Source organism: Monodelphis domestica, chromosome 4, assembly GCF_027887165.1.
Source record: "Monodelphis domestica isolate mMonDom1 chromosome 4, mMonDom1.pri, whole genome shotgun sequence".
NCBI classification, from domain to species: domain Eukaryota; kingdom Metazoa; phylum Chordata; class Mammalia; order Didelphimorphia; family Didelphidae; genus Monodelphis; species Monodelphis domestica.
The window spans coordinates 331,357,791-331,383,105 of record NC_077230.1 but is presented as its reverse complement, the minus strand read 5'-3'; the positions used below and the strand labels follow the sequence as shown (position 1 = coordinate 331,383,105).

The following is a 25,315-nucleotide window of genomic DNA, read 5'->3' as shown; positions in this document are numbered from 1 at the left end:
AGAGAGTGGCAAACAAGCGCTCCAAACCAAGACTTCTGTATCCAAGTCCAACATTCTGTCTGTTATAGATTGACCTCTCTACAAAGGATGGATATATTACAGAAATGAGAGGTAACCTGGTGAAATAGTGGAATGGTGGAAAGTGTGTGTTCAAACAGAAATTTACCTATTTCCACAACCCTGGGAAAGTCAGTTAAATGCTTCTGTGTCTCAGTTTCTACTTTTGTAAAAGGAAGAAGGAATATACTTGATGGTCCCTAAGGTTCTTTCTAGTTCCAGATCTATGATTCTATGGTCAATATTCCTACCCAACCCTCAAATAGTTTAGGTAGTCTTCCTGAACTGGACAAGCTCCTTAACTAACATATAAGGCCAGGCAAACTCTTAGTCAATATTTTCTCTTGCTACATAAATTACCACTTTCTCAGTCTAAATTCTCTAAAGTCTCTTCTTTCTATTTTATTTTCCCTCTATGCTACTATATATATGAGGAAGGCAAATCACTGTGATAGAACTAGCCAAATTAGCTTTCTTGCTATTCCCCATATGCAACATTCCATCTCTCACTTCCATGCCTTTGTATAGACTCTCCTTTTTGCCTGGAATGTTCTCTTTGACTTTTAGACTCTCCAAGTATAGGTCAGGTGGTACCTCCTATAGAAAGCATAACATAATGTTTGGACTTCCAGGTGTGGAGCCAAGTTGGTAGAGTAGAGCAGAGAAGCTCTGATTCAACACGAGAATCCTCTCCAACCATTATTAAAATATTGCCACAAAATGAATACAGGAGTAAGAGAACTAAAATATAACAAAGTGGCATGAAAAATCATTATAGAGAAGGGAGTGTAAGGGTGGTGACAGGCAATGCTTAAACTTTATTCTCATTATAACTGGCTCAGAGAAGAAAAAAACAAATATATTCAGTGGGTTATAGAATTCTATCTTACCCTACAGAGAAGTAGAAGGGGAATAAGACAATGGAAGGAGAAGGTAACTAGAAGGATTGGGAAGTGGGGGAGTGACAGAAAGCAAAATATTGGTGAGGAGGATCAAAATGAAGGGGAATAGAGCCTGATCTGAAGGAGATAAAAAGATGGAGGGCAACACACAGTTAGTGATCATAACACTGAATGTGTGAATGTGTTGAACTCACCCATAAAATGGAAGTGGATAGCAATGTGGATTAAAAACCAGAATGCTACTATATGTTCTTTACAAGAAACACATTTGAGGCAGGGAGACATACACAGATTAAAATTGAAAGGCTGGATCAGAATTTATTATGCATCATCTAAAGTAAAAAAAGCAGGAGTAGCAATCTTAAAGCCAAAGTAGAAATTGATCTGATTAAAAGAGATAATGAAAAAAAATTATGTTTTGCTAAAAGGTACTATAAACAATGAAGCAATATCATTACTAAACATTTATGCACCAAAATGGCATAGAATCTCAATATCTAAAGGAGCTTAAGGAGGAAATAGATGGTAGGACCATACTAATGGGGGACCTCAACCTTCCGTTTCAGAACTAGATAAATCAAACCAAAAATAAATTAGAAAGAAGTAAGGAAAATGAATAACCTGATGCTCACAGGTTTTAGTTGCTCAATCCCCATTTCCATCAAAAATACATTATATTTCCACATATATATGCATATGTATGCATTTATATATATATATATGTACATGTATATATAGTATACATATAATTATCTATATGCATATAGAGTATATATTAGTTTCCTTCAGTAGAGCTCCTTTGAAAAATGGGCTATTTATTTTTTGTTCATGTATTTTTAGGACTTTTTGGTTGTTGTCTGTTCTTCATTTTCAAAGACCATTGATGTCATGGGAGTGATGACTTGTGTATAAATTTGATGCAAATGAGAAAGAGTTGCCTAAAGTCATTGACCTTGCTTTCTCTTCCAGAATTATCAAAGTCCAATGTCAGGACAACAATCTGGATGCCTGGTGATGGCCCCGGGGTTCAGTGGAAGACTTTGGTGACCAAGATCTAGGTGCTCCACTTGCTCATGCTAATATGGCTATTAGAACAAATTATTATCATGTTCTAATTCTCCTGGAGGAAATCTTCATATGCTTGGGGTAGATACCCCTTTAACTCATCCATGGGTTTGAGGCTTATTGGCTACCCTCAACCTGGTTGAGCTTGTCTGCTGAGATGACTTTACTAGGGTGTGGCTGCACACAGCTTCTTAGAATCACAACTAAGTCCCAGGATCTATCAAAGTACCTGATGAAAGGAAAGTCTTTAATAAATACTTATGGAACTGAATTGAACAGCAGGGATAGGGATAAATGGATAGTTTTTTGTAGTGGTTTCAACCAATAGAAGGAAGAGTGAAGAAGGGAAGAAAAATATTATAATGGTAAGTGGGAGAGTAAAGATGAGGAGAATCTCAGTGTAGCCAGTTCAGTAAGCTGGGTGGGTAAATTCTGAGAGTTTTGACACAGAATAGGCTATGGTTTCAGGGTAAATAGCATATGTTCTATACTTCTAGGTGTTCTGGTTGTAACTCCAACTAAAAAAAGTATGCAAATAGCAGATGGATTAATTATGATTTAAAAAGCAATTCACATTAAAAAGAAAAAAAGTTTAAAAGTTATGTTGGTAGGACAGTGATATAGCTTCTTGAAGAAGAAATCAGCTGTAGGGGTAGTAGTAGCAACTGGTTTCTTCCCCACCCCCGCTGCAACTGAGTAGCAGAAGGAAAAACAACAATGGTAAACCAAAGGAAAGAGACTGTTCATGATCTCTTTTGTGGTTTGAGCTTATGAATATGAAGAAATACTTCTATGAGAAAGTGGGTGAACTGAAATATCTTGGAGGAGTGGAGAAAAATCAATGATGTTTATGTCTTCTTACTTCTTTAAAGTCTCTTTTACCCAATGTATTTCTTTTGTTGTTATTTAAATTTTGCTTCCTTCAAAAAAAAAAAAAGAGTCAGGCCTGGAGATGGGAGGTCCTGGGTTCAAATTTGATCTCAGATTCTTCCTAGCTGTGTGACCCTGGGCAAGTTACTTAAACCCAACTCCTCTGCCCTTATTGCTTTTCTGCCATGGAACCAATACTTAGTATTGAGTCTAAGACAGAAGGTAAGGGTTTAAAAAAAAGGGATGTTGGTGATGAACTCAATTTGAGTCAACAAGTACACTGTTGCCACTGAGAAAGATAATGAGATCTTGGGCTGCATTAATAGAATTTACTATATCTAGGCCAAAGATGGGGCTGCGTTAGACCATGTTTCATTTATCATGATCGCTTCTGAGCACCATCATCTAATGGGGTTGATGCAAGGGGGTTCATTCAAATAACAATGACTGGGAGGGGACTTGAAATCAGGTTGTATATGGAATAGTTAAAGAAAGTAAGGATTTTTATCATAAAGGGAGAAACCTTGAAGACTGACGTTGAGGGGAAGTATAAGAGAAACTTGATAGCTTTCTTCAAGTGTTTGAAGGGCTTTCATATAGAAGAAGGACTGTTTTTATAGAGTATAGAAGGTGAATTGAATTAGAATCAATGTGTGGCAGTTACAGGGAAGTGGATTTCAATTCCATACTTTCTAATAATTAGGGTGTTTGAAAAAATAAAATAAGCTACCTTATTCAGTGTTACCTGTCAATAAAAGCACTGAGAGAGACAAGAAGAGAAATGTCAAGGATACTGTAGAAGTAATCCATTGTTGGGGAAGAGTTTGAACTCAATGATTACCAAATGTCTCATTGAACCTTAACCCATTATATAAGTTTGAGATATTGCAACTTATAATGAATATGAGAAATAAGGTATGTTGTTGAATTGTTTTAGTCATATATAACTCTGTTTCCCCATTTGGGGTTTTCTGGGAAGAGATACCAGAAAGGTTTGCAATTTTCTTCTCCAGGTTATTTTACATTTTGGGAAACTGAGGCAAACAGGTTAATTTGTACAGGGTGACACAGCTAGGAAGTGTCTGAGACTGGATTAGAATTTAGGCAGAAGACAGTTCCTGATTCCAGGCCTGACACTTTATCCACTATGCCACCTGTTTATGAGATAAGGTATAGAAAACTACTTTGAAAACTATAAATCATTGTGCAGGTGGAAAATGATCTTATTTATTATCACGATCATTTTGAGCAGTGGCCTTCAGAACCTCAGAATATTCAAGCTCTGCATTCTGCGAGGCATTCCTAGCTTGTTCATTCTTCCTCAAAAGGGCAGCCAAAGCCTGATGGACATGTAGGTCACTTGGTCAGAGAATTTCCCAAGAATATTTCAACAGCATCCTATAAATGGTGCAGGAGATTGTGGCCAGTTCACCTTTCCCAGCTGATGACTTGTTAAGGCTGTCAGCTGTGAAGGCAACACTACCAAGCACATGCTTCCATTTCTGTCAAAACCTCTTTGGCTGGAGGTAATGGATCATGATGGCAGAGGCACAGATATAAATGTTCTTGGAGAGATGTTTGTTAAGTAATACCAGGAAGAATTTAACTTTGAATCATGCTTAACATTTTTAAATGATGATAAACAGTTCTTGCAAAATATTGTGTCACTTGTATATTTTATCACCGAGTAAAGGCATAGAAAAATATGTCATTGTGTCTGGGGAATGCAATTATTCAATTTAATAAATGGCCAATATGAGAAGCTAAAGCTTGGATTCTGACACAGGAAGTGATCTCTCCTTCTTGGTACTGCCACTGCTCATCCTCACTCATCTTTTTCTATTTTTTTTAAACTCTTACTTTCTGTATTACATTTGATACAAAGTACTGGTTTCAAGGCAGAATAGCTGTGAGGGCCAGGTATTTATGGTTAAGTGACTTGCCCAAGGTCACTCAGCTAGGAAATGTCTGAATCCAAATCTGAACCCAGGACCTCCTGACTCCAGGTCTGGCTCTCTATCCTCTGAGCTATCTAGGTTCTGGCTGTCCCCTGATCCCCTCGCTTATCATATTACATTCTCTAGTTGTAGCTGGGTATTCCTACCAGTCTATAAACTCTTTGAGGATAACAATATTGCCTCAATTATTTTTGTAGCAATCAATCAGGCGAAAAGGATTTATTAAGTCAATCTATAATGTCCCAAACATTATGTGAGGTGCTGGGAACCCCAAAATTAAATTAAATGGTCCTTGTTCTCAAGAAGTCTACATTCCATAGTAGGAGGCAACCCCCTTCCATGTACATAACAATGCCCTGCCTGAAAATAGTGCCAATAACATTTTTGTTGAATTTAGGTGCTTTAATAAAGATTTTCGAATCCAACTGAAACAGTAGAATGTAAGCTCCTTAAGGGCAGAAACTGTTTCCTTTTTGTAATCTACAGTTTTTATATTTGCAAATAGCAACCACTTCATAAATGCTTGTTGAATTATATTAAAAGAAAAATTACTGACTTGAATAGAACAGCTCATTATTAGGTTTAATATAAATATAAGTTCTAAATATATATATATATGTATATATATGCACATATATATTAAAATTACCTGGAATATTAATAACATTTTTTGTTGGTTTGTTCCTATTTTATAGATTAAAAAATATCACCTGCTGTCAAATTATCTAGTGATTGCTTCTTTATATACAGTGAGATTTGGTCTTGATTGACAGGAACAGTTCACTGGTAGGACCATGGTCAAAGGTTCCAGGTCGGTGAAATGTGTCAAGATGTGCTCCCTATTGCAGAACCTTCAGGGATCTAGATATAGGAGGCAGCTACATCTCTCAGTAGATTGAGAATCAGGCCTAGGGACAGGAGATCCTAGATTCAAATGTAGCCTCAGACTCTTTCTGGCTGTATGACCCTGGGCAAGTCATTGCCTAGTCCTGACTACTCTTCTGCCTTGGAATCACTAAGTACTATTTATTGATTCAAAGACAAAAGGTAAGGGTTTTAAAAAATAGAACCTAAATGTTTCTCTATACTACACTGAGACAGCAAAGAGGCTCTTTAGCTTTAAAAAAATAAAATAAGTCAATACATGCAATTTTTTCTCCTTAAGAGTATGATCACTTGTTACAGCTTAGTTCTATTCCATAGATGTCATGTAAATTCTCAAGTATTACCTCTGAAGGCTTCTGCTTGTGTATGGGATACAGTTAGCTTCTGGTTAGCATGAATAAGAAGTTCCCTGAAAGAGTCCCATTATTCTATTTCCTACTGTATATTTACATTAAACTGGAACATATTACCATATTTTACATAATTATAACTTCAAATAATGTGAATTCAAAATATGATGGGGCTTCAGGGTACTCACTGTTTGAGTCCCAGCTGCATAGCCAAGACAGGTAGCCTTGTAGCTGCTGTTATTTTTCAGTGGTATTGATCAGGTCCTACTCTTCCTGACCCCACTTGAGATTTTTTAAAATTTATTTTTAATTTGATTTAGTTGATCAATTTAGAGCATTTTTCCAGGATTACAAAAATCGTGTTCTTTCCCTTCCCTCCCTCCAACCCCCTCCCAAATCCAATGAACAATTCCACTGGGTTTTATATGTGTCTTTGGTCAAGACCTATTTCCATATTATTGATATTTGCACTAGGGTGATCATTTAGAGTTTATAGCCCCAATCATATCCCCATTGACCTGTGTGATCAAGCAGTTGTTTTTCTTCTGTGTTTCTACTCCCACAGATTTTCCTCTGAATGCTGGCAAAGACACTGGAGTGGTTTGCTATGTTCTTCTCTAGCTCATTTAACAGATGAGGAAACTGAGGTATACAGTTAAGTGACTTGCCCAGGACCATAGAGCTTGTAAGAATCTCAAGGTAGATTTGAACTTGGGTCCTCTTACTGCTTCCAAGCAACTAAGATTAAGTTATAATGAGTTGCTAATCTGCTTCAGTGAAGGGAGTTGACAAACTGGGAGTTCCATATATAGCTATAATCCTGAGTCTGAATCAAAAATAAATTTTTTGCTAACTAGGCATTAAGTCCAGTTATTTTTAGATACAGGAGGAGTTTAAAGACTTGCCTTAGGGCAAAATTCAGGTTGCCTGCTAGTTCTGACTAGGCTATTAGCTTGTCATCTATGACTTCCATTTCCAATGTTGTTCCTCAGAGATTTTTCAACAAAGCTAAAAGTTAAAGAAAGCATGTTCAGCCAAGACCCTACTTCTTTCCCAGAACATCAAATATTTCCTCCTAAGCAAACAAATGCTTCTATTATCTGTTTTCCATAAACCTCCCTTTCTAGTGATAGCACTTTTAGTATTCTAATGATTACAGACATCCCAAGATCTTTTTACCTGCTGATTTGGTGTTTAAATTTAATGGACCTTATTAAAGATTTCTAGCAATTTGAGTATGTCAGCATTTGCCTTGGAATCACAATTTCACTCCATAAAAAAACCTCTGTGATGTCTGTTTTCCTCATCCTGTGTAGTATAAAAAATAGAAAAGCCTGCCTCACAACTTGCAAGGTAGATTCTGGGATACCAAGCAGTGGGGTCAAGTAGGAATATGGAAAGAAAAGAGAGATACAAAGGATTTCTATTGCCCAGTTGGAGTTGTGATAGGAACACAGTCCTTCCATAGTAGTCCAGGGTGGGTTTCTTAAGAGGATATTCTTTTACCTTTACAAGCCTTGCAATGTACAAAATCATATGGTTGTCTTCAGTTACAAAAGAAATCAAATCTGGCGTAGACGAAGCAATAAGGATTCCCACTGGTGATTATAACATTCCCCATGCAGTCATTATAAATGGTATGAAACTGATGCCTGATGATAAATCTCCCAAGCTGAAGATATTCTCTGATTTGATGGGGTTTCAGTTCAGAGCTGAAAGGGATCTCAGAACTCACATGGTCCAACTCTCTTTTTCACAGATGAGGAAATTAAGACCAAGATTAATTAATTGACTTAGTCATGATCACCCAAGAAGGAATGAGCCAAGATTCCAGCCATGGTCATCTGTCTTCAGATCTAGCTTTCCCCCTACCACCATGATACAAATGGATATTGGCAAGGATCAAAGGTGATGCTATTAAAGTGCAGGTTGATTGGGAATACTTTTTGATAAGAAAAACACAACTATCTCTCCCACATTGTTAACAATGCTCACTCTTCCCTTGTTTAATTTATAATCTTTATGATTATGAAACTTTGGATTTATGGCTGATAGAAAATAAACTGTACTGAGACCATACCAATTTGGAAGTCTCTAGAAACCTCACGTGATCAGAACAAAGACAAGAGCAAGGCAAAAAGGAAAAATGCATAAAATCACCAAGGATTAGAGTGTATTCTTCACTCCTTATAAATAGCAGATAAATTTCCTTCTTCCTTGACATGGGTGTTGCATCTGGAGACAAGAACATCTGAGTCAAATCTAGACTCAGACAATTACTAGCTGGATAAGCCTAACTTCAGCTTGGTCTGCCTCAGTTTCCTCAACTATAAAATGCAGATAATAATAGTACCATACCTCCCAGGGTTGTTGTGTGAATATGAAGACCCCTTTATGATTATTAATTTAATATTAACATCTTTCTTATTAGCAGTTGTCTTGACTGTTCTTCAATGTCTTGAACTATTAGGACTCAATTCTAGCATAGTTAGGCAATGTTAGCACAGGTTAAATGAATGTTTCAATTTATCAGAATGAGAATGTTAGATTTGAGTTTTTTGAGTATCACAAGTACAAGACATCCTAAATTGGATATCAGTTAATACCTCCAGTGAATGGACTTTTGCACTCGAGCACCCTCCCTTTTTAAGTTGATGTAGTATATTTTTTATTGTACTGTTCCTTGATTAGTGGACTGTCTCTGTCAGATTTCAATGTTATACTACCTATGCTTGATGTATATGCTCATTCTGGCCTCACTTGATTTCTGTGGGTTATATAAGGAGGCCACTCCCAAGGCTCAAGATCTTTGCTCTCTACTGGAGTCTAGATTTATTGTGAGACCAACCTCCCTCAATAAACCTATTTCCTTTTGGTTTGGAGACTTTGTTTTATTTTTTGGCATTTCTGCTAATAAATTTTGGCTACAGTTATGAGTATCAAATGATTTATTTAGTTAGTTATTTCAACACTTATCTTCTATCTTAGAATCAATACTCTGTATTGGTTCCTAAGCAGAAGAGTTGTAAGAGCTAGGCAATGAGAGTTAAGTGACTTGTCCTGGCTCACATAAGTACAAAGTGTCTGAGGTCCACACCTGACTCTCAATCCCCCAAGCCATCCAGATACCCAGTGGATGAGATATTTATGAAATGCTTTGTCCAGTGCCTTTGCATAGCAATGGAAGATCTTACAAAGTTCTCATAATTGAGTGAGGTCAATTTTAGCTTGTTATAAGGGGAAAATACCTAGAAATTAGAGGTTGCTCTGAGCAAAGTGTAATGCCCATGAGGTAATGAGTTTCCCACCACAGGGAGTAGTCAAGTATAGTCTGAATAATTTGTTAAAGATGCTGTATATAATAATTGTGGCTCCCATAGTTATTGTATTAGATTCAGTTCAACTTACCAAACATTAGTCATTACTACTTTAAGGACAACAAACCAATTGAGATGCAAGGGTAGAAATGAAATGCCCCTGAAAACAGCACCAATCTCTCTTACTCTGAGGAGGTTACCTTTAGACAGCAGATAAAAATTTGATAGAAGTAGACCTTTTTGAAGGTCATTAGTCTTAAACTGCCCCTTTTATTCATTTCATGAGCCACTGATGTAATCTCCCACCTTCTCCTTATTTCATTTAGTATGTGATGCTTGTCCTTATCAAGATCAACCCTCTAAATGAATACTTGATCCCATCGTATCTTCTCTTTTCTAGAAGGCTGCTTCCTTGATCACCTCTGTCTCTGTCCCTATCTAATTCTGTCTCTGCCTTTCTAATTTTCTTCTCTATTTACCTGTTTCTTTATTGCTTTCTCCATACATATACAGGTCTTCTCTGTTTTCACAAATTGATCATTAGACTTTGCCATCAGCTCATGTTATCATTCTAGAGCTCTCTTCCCTTTCTTAGCAAAAACATGAAGAAAAAAGAAAAAAAAACTTCCTATACTCATTACTTCCATTTATCAATATCATTCAATCTACTTTCTCAATTCAATGATGAAATAAGACTGCTCTCCAGTTACTAATGATTTATTAGTTAAATTAATTAATTGAATGGTCTTTTCTCAGTCTTAGTAATTTTTGACAGCTTGGCTCGGTTTGCCATGGTTGACCACTCTCTCCCACTTGAGACAGCACTAATCTCTCCTGGATCTCTTCCTATTTGTCTGGCCATTCCTTCTTAGAGTCCACTGCTAGATCATCATCCATATCATGCCCCTTAATCTTGAGCCCAAGGTTTCATCTAGGGCCCTCTTTTCTTCTTTCTCTTGGTGATCTTATCAACTATTGTGGGTTTAATGATCATCTCAATGTAGATGAATCACAGAACTTTAATTTGACTCTAGTTTCATTCTGGAGCCCCAGCTCTGGACATTTCAAAATGAATATTCTGAAGACTTCTCTAACTCATTATATCCAAAATAGAGTAACTCACTGTCTCCCCCAAAATTCCTTATTTCTTTGGAGGATATCGCCATTCTTCCAGTCTTCCAGTCTCCAAAGGTTATGACGTTGGTATTATCCTCCCTTCCAACCCCTTCCCCCCATCCTAGACAACACCAAGTTGCTAAATCCTGTCATTTCTATCTCTAGAACATCTTTCTTGTGTATTAACTGACCTCTTCTTTCTCTCAATGCCACCCCCTTTCATTCAGGCATTTATTACTTCTTGACTACATCTGTAATGGTCTTTTAGTTGGTCTCTCTGCCTCAGACCTCTTCCACTAATAATCTATTTGCTTCCATTGGGGCCAAAGAGATTTCACTTAAATGTTAACGTTATTCCCTACTCAATCAGTAGTAAACTCCAGTGCTTCCCTATTCTCTCTGGGATTAAAACAACAACTAACAAAACTCCACAAAACTTTTTATTTGCCTTTTATTCCTTTTCCTTCTTCTCACCCTCTTCCTCCTCCTTCCATAGACAACTAGGTGACTGAGTGGATAGAGTGCAGGGATTGGAGTCAGAGAAGACCTGAGTTCAAATCCAGTCTCAGAAACTCAAGTTACCTAATTTCCATCTACTTCAGTTTCCTCAACTCTAATATGTTGATCATAATAATACCTATTTTACAGGGTTGTTGAAAGGATCAAATGAGATCATATTTGTAAGTATATCACAGTGTCTTGGGCATAATATGTACTTAATAAGTTTTTATTACCTTTTCATTGCTTAAACCAAAGAATTTAAAAGAGAAAAAAATACATAAAAACCCCTATCTAATACATTGAAACATTATGACATTATATAGTGTCCCTTACTCATAGTCCTCAACCTCCACAAAAAGGTGTGAAGTGCATATAAGGCTTCAGCCAATGGCAAACTTATTTTATAAGTGAGGAAACTGAGACAGACAGAGTTAATTGACATGTCCAAGGTAAGAGGCTCAGGCTAGATTTGAACTCAGGAAAAGGAGTTTTCCTGACTTCAGGCCTGGTACTCTATTCACTGAGCTACCTACCTTTTATGACTGGAAGAAGAGGAAGAAGAAATATGTTGGAAAATATATGACAAATACAAAAGATATTGGGAAATATAAGTCAATACATGTATGTATACACACATACATATGCATAGAAGCATGAATAGAAACACATATATGTTTATGTGTGTCTCTATCCATCCAGCCAACCAGCAAATCAATTGGCCTATCCCTCTATCTATCTATCTATCTATCTATCTATCTATCTATCTATCTATCTATCTATGTCTATCTCTGTCTCCTTCTCTGTCTGTCTGCCTGCCTGTCAGTCTGCATGTCTGTCTGTCTGTCTTTTCATCTATTCATCCATCTCTCTCTCTCTTTCTCTGTATCTCCCCATCTATTCATCTCCCTATCTATCTACCTGTCTACCTATCTCCTATCTGTCTGTCTGCCTGACTGTCTGTCTCTCTTTTTATATAGTACTCGACAGTATATGAAGCCCTTTACTGACAATAATCATGCAAAGTACATACCAGGGCACTGGACTTAGGCCTAAATTTCCTTTACTTGTCTGTCTTTCTGTTATTCCAGAGTATCAGGAGAGAGTATTTTTGCTAAAGCCAACATCTGGTTGGATTAACGTTCCTTCTGGTACATTATCCATGATCCCACCATCCTATGATCTCATGTCTGATGGCAGTGAGAGCGACATCAGCTTGGGAGATAGCAGGGGAAGGGACAGACTGTGAGTCAGGAGACTTTAGTTCCTGTCTTGGAACTCTAAATGCCTCACTGGGTGACCCTCACCAACTCACCTTCCCTATTTGGAGCTTCAGTTTGCTACCCTATGAAAGGAGAGGGCTTGAGCTAGATGACTTATAAAGTTCCTTCCAGTTCTGGGATTCTATGAGTACTGCAAGGGGAAAGAGATGTGTAGAAACTCATAAAATGACATGATTCCCTGGGAATACAAATGTGCACAGTTTAATTTATGCTGAGCCTGTACAGGCCAGGAGTCCTTAACCTTCAAACCAAGATATTTTCATAATGCATAAGTTCCTCTTCCCCCAAGGAATCTGTAACAAGGAAGTTGACAAATTGCATCAAGTTCATTTCAGGCATGTGAGGACATTGTTTAAAAAATAAAAAACAAGAGAAGAGAATAATCATTTATATAACACTTATTATGTGCTATGCTAAGTGTTTTACAATTTTAGCTCATTTGATCTTAAGTATAACCTTGAGAAGTTGGGTGCTGTTACTATCTTCATTTTACAGTTGAGGAAACTGAGGCAAACAGAAGTTAAATGTCTTTTCCAAGATCACACTGTCTGAATCCAGATATGAACTCAGGACTCCCTGGCTCCAGGTTGTGTTCTCAAATCTTTTTTGTTGCTTAGTTGTTTCAATTGTGTCTCATTCTTTGTTCCCTATTTTCTTGGCAAAGAGGAATGGTTTGTCATTTCCTCTCTAGATCATTTTACATATTAGGAAACTGAGGGAAATGGGATTAAGTGATTGGCCCAGGAAAGTGCAGCTAATAAATGCCTGAGGCTGGATTTGAACTCAGGAAGATGTATCTTTGGGACTTAAGACTCAAGACTTTATCTCTGTGCCACTAGCTGCCTCAACAAAACAGAGAGACAGTGTGGTGTCATCATAGAGCTGACTTCCAAGCAAGAAGACTTGAGCTCCAGATTGACCTATAACCAACTGGATGTGTGAGCTTCAGCCAGTCATTGGTCTGGAAAATTCTGTAAGACAAAAATTCCCACTAATGCTGAAACAAATCTCTTCATTTTTATTCACAAAATTGCAACTTGGTATGGTACTTTTATAGAGGATAAGGAACAAACAGAACCTTTTATCTCTTCAAATTACATTACCCTTGTTTATTTTTTAAATCAGGTTTGTTTCAAGGACAGAGACAGATGATAAAGAACATGCCTCTCCCAAAGAAAATTTATCATGTAGAATTCAGAATCTAGGACCCAGTAGATACAACCAAAAGAGGAAAATGTGAGGAGAGACAGAGAGAGACAGAGACAGACAGAGAGAGAGAGAGAGAGAGAGAGAGAGAGAGAGAGAGAGAGAGAGAGAGAGAGAGAGAGAGAGAGAGAGATGGATGAATAGACAAATATAGAGACAGACAGAAAGACATGTAGACTGACAAGCAGGCAGACAGACAGACAGAGAAAGGGAAACAGACAGAGATAAATGGACACAGATAGATAGGTAGATAGGTAGATAGGTAGATAGATTGATAGATAGATAGGTAGATGGATGGATAGATAGAGACACACATAAACATATATGTGTGTTTTTATTCATGCTTCTATGTATATGTATGTGTGTGTATACACATAAATATTGACATATTTCCCAATATCTTTTGTATTTATGTCATATATTTTCTAACATATGTCTTTATGATTTGAACTCAAGTCTCCCTGACACCAGGTGCAGGGCTCTATCCAGGATGGCAGCTAATGGCCCACAATAGCACTGGTCAGTTCAGTTATTGGGAGGCACTTTCTTATGTTAATTCAGATTTGGTTTCCCTATAACTTGCTGGAATTTTTCCTTTCCTCTTAGGTCAATCAGAAAATGTCTCATCAATCTATTTAAACTCTTTTCATCCATGTGAAGATAATATATCTCTTTCCTCTCCCCAAAGACTTTTGTTCATGATAAGCCTCCTTATTTCCACCCATTCTTTTTCCCAAAAGTTGACTTTGAGTACCTTCAGTATCCTAGTCAGCTTCCTCTGAACACATCCTAACCAGTCAAAGTATCTCCTAAAATAGCATCTATAAGTGGATATAAATTTTCCAATATATTTTGAACAGAACCTTTTGCAATGGGGTAACTAACCTCTTTTATTCTGGTCACTATTTCCTTCAGGGCATAAATGAATTTTTGGGGCTGCCTTTACAATATTGACTCATATTGAACTTAAGGTAAACTGAAACCCCAGGGCTTTTCCTCCTCTCTCTCCCTGTCAAATAACGAATGTCCAGACATGTCTCCTCCAGATTCTACTTGGTACACTGATTTTTTTTTAACTTAAGTGTAGGGCTTTAGTTCTATTTTGTTATTTAATTGTATTTCAGTCATGTCTGACTCTTTATAACAACATTTGGGGTTTTTTTGTAAAAGATACTGTAGTGGTTTGCCATTTCCTTTTCCAACTAATTTTATAGATGAAGAAACATAGGCAAAAAGGGTTAAGTAATATATCTAAGGTCATCTAGCTAGTGTTTTAGGCTAGATTTGAACTCAGGAAGATGTCTTCCAGATTCCAGTACTGACACTCTCTCTTCTGTACCACCTAGTTGCAGTTCTGTGGTACTATTTCCTTTGATTTCAGTCTTTTGAGAATTCCATAGAACTAAAGTGAAAAGTATTTACATAGAAGATTGAGAAGTCATTTTATCCTTGGTCTAAGTGGGGAGTTGATTTTAGAATTATAGCACCTGAATTTGAATCTACTTCCTCTTTACACAATCTTGCACAAGTAACTTAATTCCTCCAGATTTTGGTTTCCAAATCTTTAAATACCTGTACTTACAGTGTTTAAAGCATCAGCTGTATTGTTATTATTCAGTAGTTTCAGTTGTGTCCAATTCTCTGAAACCCTATTTGGTATTTTCTTGGCAAAAATATTGGAGTGGATTCCCATTTGATATTTTATAGATGAAGAAACTGAGGTAAGCAGGGTTAAATGGCTTTCCCAGGGTCACACAGCTAATTAGTATCTGGTATTACATTTGAACTCAGGCTTTCCTGATTCCAGTATCAGTGCTCTATCCAATACACCACCTTGCTATTCTACCTGGCACATAGTAGGTATTTAGTAAATGCTTGCTAACTAAAAATCCACTGAGCCACATAGTTACTCCCAGGATACTGATTCTCTTTAGATTTTCTTGTATTTTTCATTAAAAAAAATCTAATCCTATTTTTTATTGATGTCTTATGGTTTTCATTAGCTTCTATTTGTCTACTAAATTTTAGGAAGTTATTTTCTTCCTTGAGTGTTTTTGTTTGTTTCTGTTTTTTTTTTCTTTTCTATTTGGTCAATCCTATCTAATCCTTAAAGAGTTATTTTCTTCAATGATTTTTTTTCTTATCTTTCCTTTTGGCCCATTCTATTTCTTAGGGAGTTTTTTCCTCCAAGGTATTTTTGTGCCTCTTTTTCCTTTTGGTCTATTCTATTTTTTAGAGATTTAATTCCTTCAGTTAATTTTTTTTCCTCGCAGCCATTGAGTTTTCTGTCAATTTTCTTCCTATTTGGTTAACTTTTCCATTTCTTCCAATTCTTGAGGCCCAACATCCTTTCACACTGTCCCTTGAGGCTTCACATGTTTCCTTTTTGATATTGTTGTTCTATTCTTCTGTTTCACTAAAGTAATTTTCTAAGGACATGTTTTTTGTTTTTTTGTTTGGTCTTTTGCTCATTTTTCTCGTCATTCCCTCTTCCTCCTTTCCCTTATCTATCTACTGAGACTCTATTCTGTTCCTGTGCTTCACGGTCTCACTCACTCTGCTGCCAAATGGGAGTAAGTAGGTCACTGTAGTTCTACTTTCTCCTCTCTGCTCCCTTATAGACTCAGGACTCTGTTGCCACTGAAAGCTCCTAGGTTTCTTGCCCTCTCTGCCTTCTACACCTGTCTGTAGTGGCTTGGGCTAGGTTCATTCTTGTTCTGCAGCTTTGTTGTCTCTGGCAGAGTTGCAGTGGGCTTGGATGTTCCAAGTTCTTCCAGTTCTCACAGATACTGTGTTGGCTGGACTGCTCAGGGTATTCTCTCCTCTTACCCAGCAAGATGGATTCCTCCATCTTTCCTTTGTTTTGAAGTGATTTATTTGTGTGTGTGTGTGTGTGTGTGTGTGTGTGTGTGTGTGTGTGTGTGTGTGTGTGTGTGTGTGTAGGGAGCAGGGGAGCAGAGTGTCCAGCATGCAACTCAACAATGATTCTTAAAAAAAAAAAAAGGTGAAATGACTAGTTCATGACCACAAAGCTAATAAGTACTAAAGGGGTTTATAATTCAGGACTTCCTGATTCCAACACCAGCATTCAAACTATCAGGAACATGTTTTTTTCTTCAGGTTTAGACTTTGCTCCCTCAGCCTTAAACTTTCCACCATCATTAACATTTTGAAACTAACAAATAAATAAATAAATTTAAACTGGAAAAATAAAAAAGTGTTTTGGTAAATTCATGCAAGTCATATCCAAACTGGGTAACAATAGAAAGGAAAGATCAAAGAATACTCAAACTATAGTGTTGTTCCACAGAGATGATTTATCTTGGCCTTAATGCTGTCCCTTACTCATAACATTTTATCTCTTCTAAGTCTACCTTTGGATTGCTTCTGCCCAATGCTTAAAGCACTTTATCATACTACTAATAGTGACAGGGAAATTGATTTAGGGAGCAAAAGGAATCTGCTTAGATTTTGCTCTGGCATAGGAATTAAAGCAACTTTTAAAATAACCTAGAATTGGGTTCTTAATCTTTTGTTGTGATACAGACTTTTTGTAAGTTCAGTGAAGCCTGTGAATCCTTTCTTGAAATAAAGTTTTTAAATTCCCAAAATAAAATACATAGTATTACAAAAAGACAATATTGAAATATAGCTATTAAAACATATTTTTTAAAAAAATTATAAAATCCAGATAAGAAATTCCTGCTTTAGAGCAATATTCCTATTTTCCAGACAAGACAACTGAGATGAAGTTAAGTGAATTTATTTCACTTTAGCAATAAGAATAAAAACATGATTAAAATCTAGATCTTTTGATGGAATCTGGTACACATACTCTTTACCATTGCCCATCTCCTCAAACAAAATCCAAATTTAAAATATCTTTCCATGGTAGTTTTTCTTGTAAAGTACTGTTAGTATTGAAATTCCTTGTTTGTATTAAAACAACCATAATCAGGAACCCTGAAGAACAGAGATGTAAGGTAGAATTACAGGTAAGTGTTATCCAAACAAGGAGAATTATGAGTTAGTGGGCATGATATAGGGCTTAGTACTCACATAGTCTAATAAAAATCAGAGAGAGTTAATACTTCTGGTGACAGAGTTCATAGGGTAAGGGAAGAGATATAATTCAGCTAAGAGATATGGAAAAAATCTAGCAAGTCTGAAAACATAACTGAATATCAGTTATGTACTTCTTGTCCCCATTCATTTAAATCAAATCTCTGGGCATATTTCATCAGTATCTCTCAGAGTCCTAAGACGAAACTTAGATAATGGCTATCCAAAAAGGCTCTAAATTCTACATTTTATTTTGGGACAGTATTTTTTTGACATTCAAATCCAATGGCTGGTAGCACAAAGGCCTTTTAGCCATGTTTGAAGGCCTTCTGGCCCTATAAACAGAAAATGTTTCAGAGAACAGTGGTCTAAATTCATTGATCCAACACCATTCATTCTTTCTGCCACCACCTTATTATATTGTTCCTTTATTACAGGGAGTTAGAACAATATAATGGTTTAGTTTAAAGAAGACCATTCCAGAGAGCTTTGGGGCATTACAGTTTATTGCAACCTGCCAAGTGCTATTCTGCTACCAAACTCTGTTTTATGACTTTCAATCAGGAGCAGGGGGCATGATGAGAATTTAAGAAAGCAGAAGAATTTACGCAAGTGGCATTTATTTTGAGAACAGGCTATAGCAATCAGGTCCTGAGATACAGTTGATCTTAAAAGCCCCAGAAATGGAGCTCTCAGTAGCACAGTTCCTCACTGGACAGGCTGCCCCCTCAGAGATGTGATTGATTTACCAAAGCTACTGCTGGAGGAGGAGGAGGACAAACAATGAGACTTCTGCCACCAAGAAAGGAAAGAAAAGAAGCAGCATCTGTAAAAACCACTGAAACACATGAAGTGGCTGACAAATACTTGGATTAATAGAAAGCCACAGTAAAGTATAAAAGTACCATAAGACAGCATGAGACCAGCAAGAGGTTTTTTTTTTCTTCAAATAATTTTTATAGCTATAAAATAAAGGTTAATTTCCTTTTTTATACTTTGTAGAGGATCGATCAAATAAGCTCCCTCTTGGGTTATCACTATTAACAAATACTAAGTTATATTTTAAGGCACTATTTGTTTCTGCCTGCCCATCTCTCTTCCTTTTACCATATATTCATTCATTTGTATCCATCACCACTCAATGCTGTTTCAGTGGAATTTTCTGGAGCCACAAGACCATTGTTTTTCAACTTGCTAATTCCATTATTTGAGGGGTTTTCAGTCCTTCCACTAGCAATTTGTTTTCTCACAGAATTACAGTCTCTAAAGCAGAGTCCATTTTTTTATATTATCCTTCCTATGTGACCCACCCATCTTGCTTTGAGCATTAAATTGACAGCATTATAAGAGTGTTCTAATTCATACAGAACTTTACATCTATCACGTGAGTTGTTGAAGAGAAGGGTGAGCATAATACAGTAAATAGAAGGCCAACCATGAAGTCAGGATGGCAGGAATAAGTTTTGTCTCTGAAACATTCATCATGATCATGGGTGACACTCTATGATTTTAAGTTACAGAGGAGTTGGCATCAGAGTTTTTGCACCAGGGAAGAGTTCCTCACACTGATTAAATCATATTTTTCCAGCTTTGAGAGGTGGATTTCGCTGCTGTGAGCTAGGCTGAGTAGGAGAATTTCATAGCTGGTGCTATAAAAAGTCAACAATTTATATGTAGTTCTCATATGTCTCGATAGATAGAAGTGGATGAAGATAAAGGAGGAAGAGAAGGAGAAGGCAGAGAAGGAGGAGAAGAGGAATTTGAGTAGGACATTAATCCTTTTTGTGTCATGGACATCTTTGACAATCTGGCAAAACCTATGGACTCCTTCCCAAAACAATGTTTTTAAATGTATAAGATTAAAAAGGTACTTTTGAAATATAGTTTTCTTTCTATCTATCTATCTATCTATCTATCTATCTATCTATCTATCTATCTATCTATCTATCTATCTACATATGTTAAAAACCTTAATAAGAATCTCTGCTTTAAGGAAATCTCTCTCCTTTTTTCTCCTTTTTCTCTGTCTTTCTTTCTCTATCACTGTATCTTTCTCTCTCTGTCTCCCCTTAGGGTCCTAGATATAACCTCAAAGACAATAAATAATAGGAAAGATATTCATTTGCATTAATATTGAGGGTTTCAGCAATATATTTCTATACTGATAAAATTACAGATCTAGATTATAATTTTATAAATGTTAAATATTGTTTTTCATCCATATTTTATTAAGAGGATTGATATCACAGGGTGATGTCTTGACTTGTCATATGAATTAGATTTACGTGTGGCAGAGTTCCACAAAATTGTCCAATTCTCTCTTCCATGGTCATTGAAGTCCAGTGGTAAGAACAAAGTCAGGATGACTGATGATGGCTTGGGAGGAGATGACCTTGGAATCTTTGAAGTCTGATCAAGTTCTAAATTTTCTATTGTATCTGTTTCAGCTGCTTTCAAGTTCTTTGGAACAAGTTGTTCTTATCTGCCCAGAACTCTTCACATGGTTGGGGCAAACACCCTCATAACCTGCTAATGGGTTTGAGACCTGTCAGGTGCCCTCAACCTGTTTTAACCTGTCTGCTGAGTTATTTCTACCCAGGTGTGGCTACTGGGCATGCTACAGTTTCTTGGAGTCACAAGTGAGAGATGGATGGCAGGTGGACACCTCAAGAGCTGACCCCAGTAGAGTTGCCTAGGAACTCTTCCAGCCAGTGGGAAAGAATTACCCTTCTTTGTGCTGTTTTAAGTGGTTGTTGTTACTCCAATAAATTAGTTTTAATTAAAAATGAACCAAAAAAAATCCTTCTGAGGAGGGCTCAGCAAGCCCTTACATCAGAGATACTAGCTCTCTCCAAATTACACACACACACACACACACACACACACACCTTTTTGTATTGATCTTTATTTTAAAAGACTATGCCATGCCACTCAGATGACTGGGTATATACAACCTTGGAAGAAATGAGCTTGATGTTTGCTGCTTACATTAAAAAATTTCAAATGTTTCACCCTTCACTTCCATTACTATAATGCATGCTAAGAGGGTAAAAGAAAAACCCAAATGAGTAAAGTCAGTAGGGATTCTGTGAAAGAGTGATTTATATTATTCTAAATAGGAAATACTAAATGCTTTTGTGGCTAGGATTTAAGGATTTGGAAGACTAAAATGATGGCTAACTTTATGGTTAGTTATGAGCTCTTTACTTAAACTAAATAATAGTTATAACTCACATTATTATAGCAATATAATAAAATTTGCAAAGAAAGCAGCCTAATTTCATTTGATGCTCTAAACCACCCTGTTAGTTGGGTAGCATTAGTATTCATAGACTCACAGGATTAAGAGCTATGAGGGAGCTTAGAATTGATCTAGCTCAACCTACATAGTTTATAGATTATGAAACTCAGCCCAGTGTAATAAAATACTCTGAGGACAGATAATATACCAGGGGCAAATAGGGGGAGAGGCACAGAAGGGCACCTCAAGATTTAGTGTACTTGAGGTTACCTAGAACCTTCTCCCCTAAGAAATCCCTTTCCCTTCAATAAGAGTATCATTCTTTCACCAGGAGAACAAAATTGGCCCAGCACCACATAGATAGTAAAATAGCAAAGTCAGGAGTCAAAGCTGTCAGGAAACAATAAAAAATGTTCTTCTTTGGTTCATTTGTTTATTAAAAGAAGGTTGCTTTGAAATATCTGCCAAGCTATAGCCATGTATACAAATGAATTAACAAATTTCACTTAATACTTAGAAAGGTCACTTTGAGTGGCATGGTTAATCTGTTAATTCTGCTAACCAAGTGATGGTGAACCTTTTAGAGGGGTGGGTGATGTAAGAAATGTCTTCAGACATGCATGGATATGGGGAGGGGAACAGCATGGCCCCACATCCTTCTGGCTTTCTTATAGCAAACTCTGGTGAACTCTGTGCTGGGGCAAGGGCATGTGTACCCACTCTGGCATTCATGCCATAGGTTCACCACCATGGCCCTGACCCATTTGGCTCCTCTTCTACATTTCCTCCTTCCTTTCACATACTTGCTAATAAATTAAGAATGAAGTTCTAGAAAGTAAGTTTTCTTGGTGATATTAAAAATATGAGTTCCAGATACCACTGTATTCATGACTATGGTTTACATGTGCTTATGTTAATATACAATAGGCAGCACAGTGGTTAGAACCTTGAGCCAAAAAGACCTGTGTTCAAATCTTGCCTCAAAAATCAGCTGTGTGACACTGGACAAGTCACTTATACTTTATCTTTTTTTATCTATAAAATAAGAATAATAATAGCATCTGCTTCACCTGGTTATTACAAGGACCAAATGAGGTAATACTTGTAAAGTGCCTAGAACATAGTAGGTACTTAATAAATGTTTATTCCTTTATAAGTCTGAGACTTCCGTTTGAAAAGTGTGTGCTATCTAGCTGCTATTAATGACCAATAATGGAATATATTTGTAGCTCTCAGGAGTACTTGTCTTTTGGTATGACTCAATTTAATCTTATTTGACAAATATTCAATCAATACCTACTATCTCAAAATTACCACCCAGGATGAGCTTTAAGGTCTTAAAAGAAATGAACCTAATATTTTACTGGTAGAATAGAAGATGTTAGCAATAGCCAAGTAGGTGGGAAGTCTGGGTGGTTGGAAGGGACATTGGAATATTCTTTATAGTATGAGAATTCTTAATGAAGTGATTCAATTTCATAATAATATTATCATGAACAACAACAACTCATATTTACAGCAAACAATCTCTGGTTATGCCAAAATGGGTAATTTTTTTGTGAGATCTCTCTACTCTATCCATTTGAAAATCTAGGTATGATTTAATGGAGGAACTATATTTTATCTGAATTTGTCTTTCAGTTATTTTCAGTCATGTCCAATTCTTTGTGACTCCATTTGAGGTTTTCTTGGCAAAGATACTGGAGTGGTTTACCTTTTCCTTCTTCAGCTCATTTTACAGATGAAGAAAATGAAGACAACAGGGTTAAGTTATTTGCCCAGTTACATAGCTAATAAGGTCTGAAGCTAGATTTGAACTCAGGGAAGATGATTCTTCTTAACTCCAAATTCAGCAATTATCCATTGTGCCACTTAGCTGCCCCTCTCATCTGAGGCACACAGAAGTTATATAACTTGCCTATGATCACCCAGATAGTAAATGTCAAAAGGAGAATTTGAATTTGGGTCTTTTTGACTTTAAACCCAATACGGTGTTCAGTTTAGGAAGGGTGGTTTATTTTTGCCTCACTTGTGTCACACATCTGGTCACTGTTTTTGACCTATATGTTTGGAGATAGTACTGGCTCTATATGCAAAAATCAATGGCTAACAAATTCTAGTCAGGGAGAAGAAAACTATAGTATTGGGTGACTTTAGAATGCAAAGGGCTTTAAAGATGCTATAACTCTATAGCTCAACTAAATAATTTTGATGTTGCTTAGTCAGTTCAGTTGTGCTTAATTCTTTCTCCAGCTCCTTTAATAGATGAGGAAACTGAGGCAAACAGGAATTAGTGACCTGTTCTGAATCACACAGCTAGAAATCAAAGCTGAATTTCAACTCAAGACAATGAGTTTTCCTGACTTCAGGCCCCACATTCTATCACTGGATCACCTGGTTGCCCTCTATTGCTAAAAGTGGGAAGTAGTGAATTTAATTGACTTTTCTGAGATGATGCAGTTAGGTAGTTCATGACAGGGACCAGAATCTTGGTCTCCTATGCCCAAATCCAATGCATTTTCCCACTTTTCCCACACAGCTGCCAACTTCCAACTTAGCCTTTTCCAAATTCTAGTTACTCTTGTTCCAGGGTTTTCCTTAGGCTGTTATAGTCAGCTGTTGTGTTCCTTTTTTCACATCTGTGCTTACTTTACATAGGTCCCATTTCTCCCAATTTAGGATGATGTTGAAATTTTGTCAGAATTGATCACAGGCTTTTTAAAGAATACATCTGCAGAATACTAAAGTTCTCAATGGAAATTTCCCTTAAGAACCATTTGAGGTTAGTAAAAATAAGAGAAGAGAATATTCCATTGGAGATCAGGGTTCAAGGCCTAGGATTTTGGCTAACTGTGATTCTGAGGAAACCATTTGACCCCTCTAGCTCTAAATATTCACAATAAAAATTGAAGGAGTTAGATTAGATAATATCCAATGATGTTTTTAGACTATATATATATATATTTATATACTGTTTAGTGCTTTAAACTTGTATCATTACTGGCCTTTATTCTAGCACTCCCATATCTGTTTCTAAGATTAAATTATAGGTTATCCTCAAACTGCATTAGAAAGGTAAAGTATCTTGGACTAAGGAGGTGATAGTCCTGCCCTAGTTCCATATTTGGAATGTTGTGTCCAGTTCTAGGTACTATATTTTATACTGGGCACTGATAACCCAGAGAAGATACAGAAGAAGTCATCCATGAAGGTAAAATGATATGAAACTATTTCATAGAAATATTAATTGAAGGACCCAAGAATGTTTACCCTGAAGAAGAGAACACAGAAAATTTGTGTGACAGATTTTTACATGGAAGGGAAGGGGCAGCTAGATGGCTGAGTTTGGATTCAGGAAGATAGATCTGAGTTCAAATTTACCCTCGGACGCATATTATCTGTGTGACCCTGGGCAAGTGTCACTTGAACCCTGCTTGCCTCAGTTTCTGCATCTGTAAAATAAGCCTGGGAGGAAAATGAAAAACCATTCCAGTATCTTTGTCAAATGAAGTCACAGAGTAGGACATGGTAAGAAAACAATTCAACCACCACATGGAAGAGAGACTAGGCTTGTTCTCTTTGGTATAAAGATGGAAGAATTAGGATTCATGAGTAAAAGCTTTACAGTAGCAGATTTAATAGCCCAGACTGTCCTCCCCATAGCTCTGTGTAGTTATTATAATTTAATTTAAATAACTTTATTATATCATCTTTCTACAAACTATCTCAGAGGTAAGAGGCAATAGTAACTATGGCAGCATTAACAATAATAGTACCACTTGTATAGTTTGCAAAGCCCATTCCTACCAAAATCTTAGTGAAGAGACTAGTGAGAAGTTTCATTAATTCCATTCAAGAAAGAAAGAAATTAGGGTTTACAGAGCCGAGGGGACCTCAGTCAGTTTACACCATCACAGAGCAGGGTTCACAAGCTTGCTTTCTGACTCTGAGTCCAGTGTTGTCTTCCATATAATCCCACTGCCTAGTAATTCAACAAACATTTATACTGACCCCACTATGGGACAGCAACTACAGGCATTAGGGATACCACCACCACAACAACAAAGAAATAATCTCTACCTTTAGGGACCTTGTGTTCTATTGTAGAGGTGAATATCATAAGAATATCACCACTGATAATAGCTAAGTCCTCTTTAAACTCAATGAAACTATCCTCTGGTATTTGTTTCTCCCATTTCTGAGAATGATTTCTGGTGACTGAACAGTTCTTGTTATTTGGCCTGTCAGCTTCCATACTTGCTGCATCGTTTCATTAGCATATTAATTACTAGCCCTGTGGGAACCCAAAGAGTTATAATCCACAGTTGCATTATTTCACAGGACAACTCATTTGGCTACTTTATGGGAAATGCAAGATTTAGGTTTTAATACAAAGCCTGAATTTGTCTTACCCTCTCCAATGTGATTTCTTCAAATTCGTATTCAATTTCTGTTCCATTGACCTGTGGAAGAAGTAAAAGAGAAACCATTAAAGATACATCAAT

At 36.8% G+C, this 25,315-nt stretch overlaps 1 protein-coding gene across 46 annotated transcripts in view; it reads right to left on the bottom strand.

Annotated features, from left to right (window-relative positions):
* Nucleotides 1–25,315, bottom strand: part of DLG2 (discs large MAGUK scaffold protein 2) — a 2,177,398-nt gene that overhangs the window by 889,901 nt on the left and 1,262,182 nt on the right. For all 46 annotated transcript variants that reach the window (XM_056825173.1, XM_056825188.1, XM_056825175.1 and 43 more), the window contains one exon: nt 25,223–25,273. In XM_056825173.1, coding sequence (XP_056681151.1) covers nt 25,223–25,273 — 51 coding nt within the window. The remainder of the gene's footprint in view (nt 1–25,222; nt 25,274–25,315) is intronic.